Source organism: Setaria italica, chromosome IX (genome assembly GCF_000263155.2).
Source record: "Setaria italica strain Yugu1 chromosome IX, Setaria_italica_v2.0, whole genome shotgun sequence".
NCBI lineage: Eukaryota > Viridiplantae > Streptophyta > Magnoliopsida > Poales > Poaceae > Setaria > Setaria italica.
Genome location: NC_028458.1, coordinates 36506638 through 36509647, shown reverse-complemented (window position 1 = coordinate 36509647; position 3010 = coordinate 36506638). Strand labels below are relative to the sequence as shown.

At 56.0% G+C, this 3010-nt stretch overlaps 1 protein-coding gene across 1 annotated transcript; it reads left to right on the top strand.

Moving 5' to 3' along the window:
* Positions 1-877: 877 nt before the first annotated feature.
* LOC101760281 (E3 ubiquitin-protein ligase Os03g0188200-like) lies at positions 878-3010 on the top strand. Its single transcript, XM_004983555.3, has one exon. It carries the CDS (start codon positions 1253-1255, stop codon positions 2432-2434), a length of 1182 nt encoding a protein of 393 aa, XP_004983612.1. The 5' UTR covers positions 878-1252; the 3' UTR covers positions 2435-3010.

Here is a 3010-nt window from a genome sequence, read left to right as displayed (position 1 = left end):
CCATAGTCTTGTGTTCACCGAAAGATAACCACGGACAACTCAAAGTCTTAAACATATTGTAGCCTTATGTAAAACCAAAACGACATCCACCTTAGCAATCATTAGCCATAACCAGTTGCTAATGGTGCTCAATTAGAGCGGTGAAATCACAATAAAAAGAGAAAGAAGTGACCAAGGATGAGGGCTAGGGGGCTGCCCCCATACATTTTGATGTACCCCATGTATATACACTTATTTTTACCATAGAAATTCAGTAAATTTCTTCAAATAAACCCTACTACAATGTATTTCCTACCACTTGCCCCCTCATTTTTGTCTTCCTAGCCCCGTCGGTGCTTGTACAGGTACCATAACTCGCTACAAACATGTACGAGCTATGTTGAATTTGTTTAGTTTGTAATTGTATATAACAACTTTTCAGAAAAATAATTGGATATAACCACAAGCATATGTAACAAAGCCTGTCATCTTTCTTCCTCGGCAAATTTCAAATATGGGACAACTCATGAGAAAAATCAACACTCGCACATTATATTATGATGACCATAACGATCAGGTTAAATAAGTATTGTAACTATATGTACGCACCATATCTTGCTGATGTTGAAGGAGTAGGCGCACTTAGTCATGAAGTAATTTTTTCTTGAAAACATAATTCTCGATGAAATTACCTATAATGCCGAAACCAAATCATTTTTTTCGCCCATTGTACAAAGGCATACAGCCATTTGGCCTTTGCTTGTACAATAAGTTCGGAACTTTCATTTTCCTCTAAGAAATTGAAAATATCCACCCGTCGCTCCTTTTACTCCCCAGGGAACAATCTCTAGATATTTCTTAAAAATCAAAAGAGAAAAAGAGAGCGCCAAATTTCAACGGCGAGCCAAATCTTTGGGCCCCAGAAATCCCAATTGTGAAAATCTAACACTACCTATACTAAAATATGCACCATTTGCTCGTAAGAAAAGGTTAATCGCACAAGAATCCAACGTCAACACCTGGTCCACTCCCATCCCCTCTCCAAACTCCTAAGCAAGCGAAGCTATCTATCGGCTATCCACCTCCTCCCTGGACAAATTTGCCGGCCGAAGTATAAATGGCAAGCCGCCACCGGCAGCGCCGCGACCGGACAAAACCACACTTATAAGCCACGGACAAGCCGCAACAGCACGACGCGCCGTCCTTCTCCACCCGCGCCACCACACCGGCCGGCAGCAGGAGGAGAGAGCGCGGGTGGGAGAAGTACAGCTTGATGGCTACCGCCGTCGTCGCGGCGGCGCCGCCACCCCCGGCGCTGCCGGAGCGGAGAGTGCCAGTGGTGCCGCAGCTTGCGGACGACGGTGGTGGAGGCGGCGGAAGGGGGGACGTACGGGGGAGTAGCGCGGGTGGCGGCGGGAGCGGGAGCGGTGGCGTGGCGGGCATCTCGCCGAGCATCCTCATCATCGCGGTCATCGTGGTGGTGATGCTGCTCGCGTCGCTGTGCATCCACTACTTCATCCGCCACCTGTGCCGCCACGTGGGTCCCGCGGGGTCGTCCTCCGCTTCGTCCCGGCAGGCGCCGCCGCTCCCGCTCGTGGTGCGCCCCGCGGCGGGGGCTTCCGTGGCGCCCGCTGACGGCCAGGGAGGAGGAGGTGGAGGTGGGAAGGCCGCCGCGGCGGCGGAGGCGGAGGCGGAGCGGCTCATCGCGCGCCTGCCGCTATTCACGCTGTCCTCGTCGCTGGCGTCGGTGCCCAAGTCGTCGCGCGACTGCGCCGTATGCCAGAGCGCGTTCCGCGACGACGACGAGCTCCGCCTCCTGCCGGCCTGCCGGCACGCATTCCACTCCCGGTGCGTGGACCCGTGGCTGCGCGGGAACCCGTCGTGCCCGCTGTGCCGCGCCTCCATCGCGCTGCCCCACCCGCCGCTCACTGACCTCCTCCGTGTCGAGCTCGGAAGCGTGAGCAGCCGCCGCTCCAACCCCGACGCCGCCGCCGCCGCCGTCCGCGCGTACCCGCTCCCGAGCGGCCTTCCAAACTCGGCGTCGTCGGAGTACCTCGTCGAAGAGGAGGTCCAGGTCGTGCTCAAGCCGAGCCCGCATGCCGCCGTCGGGTCCAGCGACCCGCCGAGCCAGCAGAATCAACAGCCGCAGCCGCAGCAGCTCGCTGCAGTGGAGCGCGGGCAGCCGTCGTCGTCGACCTTGGGCCTGACCCCGACGGCGTCGTTCAGGTCCACGGCGGAGCGGTGGAGCAGCAGGTGGAGCAACCGGTGGAGCAGCCGGTGGAGCAGCGGGCGCTGGAGCAGCCGGTACGACGCCGGGACCGTGACGGCGGCGGCCACGGCGGAGTGGTGGTGGGACATGGACGGCGGCGCGGCCCCCGCGGGGAGGCGGCGGGAGGCAGACGACGGCAGCGCGTCGTTCTACGGGTTCGTGCGGTGGCTCACGGGTGCATACTAGCAGACACGCTCTTCGTAGTACGGTGCAACTGCAAGCGTCCATACAAAGCGGTTGAAGCTAGCTTTGGCCCCTGCGGCGGCGGTGGCACCCGGCGGCGCCGGCGTGCGGTGTTCCCGAAAGGTCCTCCTCGTCGTCTTCGTGAAACGAATCGAAAGGATCGTGGCGTCTGGCTCTTCTTTTCGGCATGCGAGCGCCGATTTTTATTTTATTTTTTGTTTTATTTTTCGGGGGCGGGTGGGTGGATTCCGAGGGCGGAGATGCCGTTTGCGGATTTCAAAACTGCTTCCGAATTGGAGAATGTCGGCGGGAAGAATGAGGAATGAATTTGGGGACTTTTAGGCAGCAGCACAGCACTCTCGACCAATCAAAAGAAAATTTTAAACTTTCCAGCTTGGAGAATTCGGGGACTTTTGCTGCATTTTGATTAGATTTCGTGGAACTCATTATTGTGCGTAGTATGTAGTGTGGATTGCCCGTTGTACATAGCTAATAAATTGACAAGGTGGATTTTGGTGTAGGTTTTGTTGTGTTACGGTGGTGCACATCTACAACGTTGAAGCAAACTTTTGGCAGTAA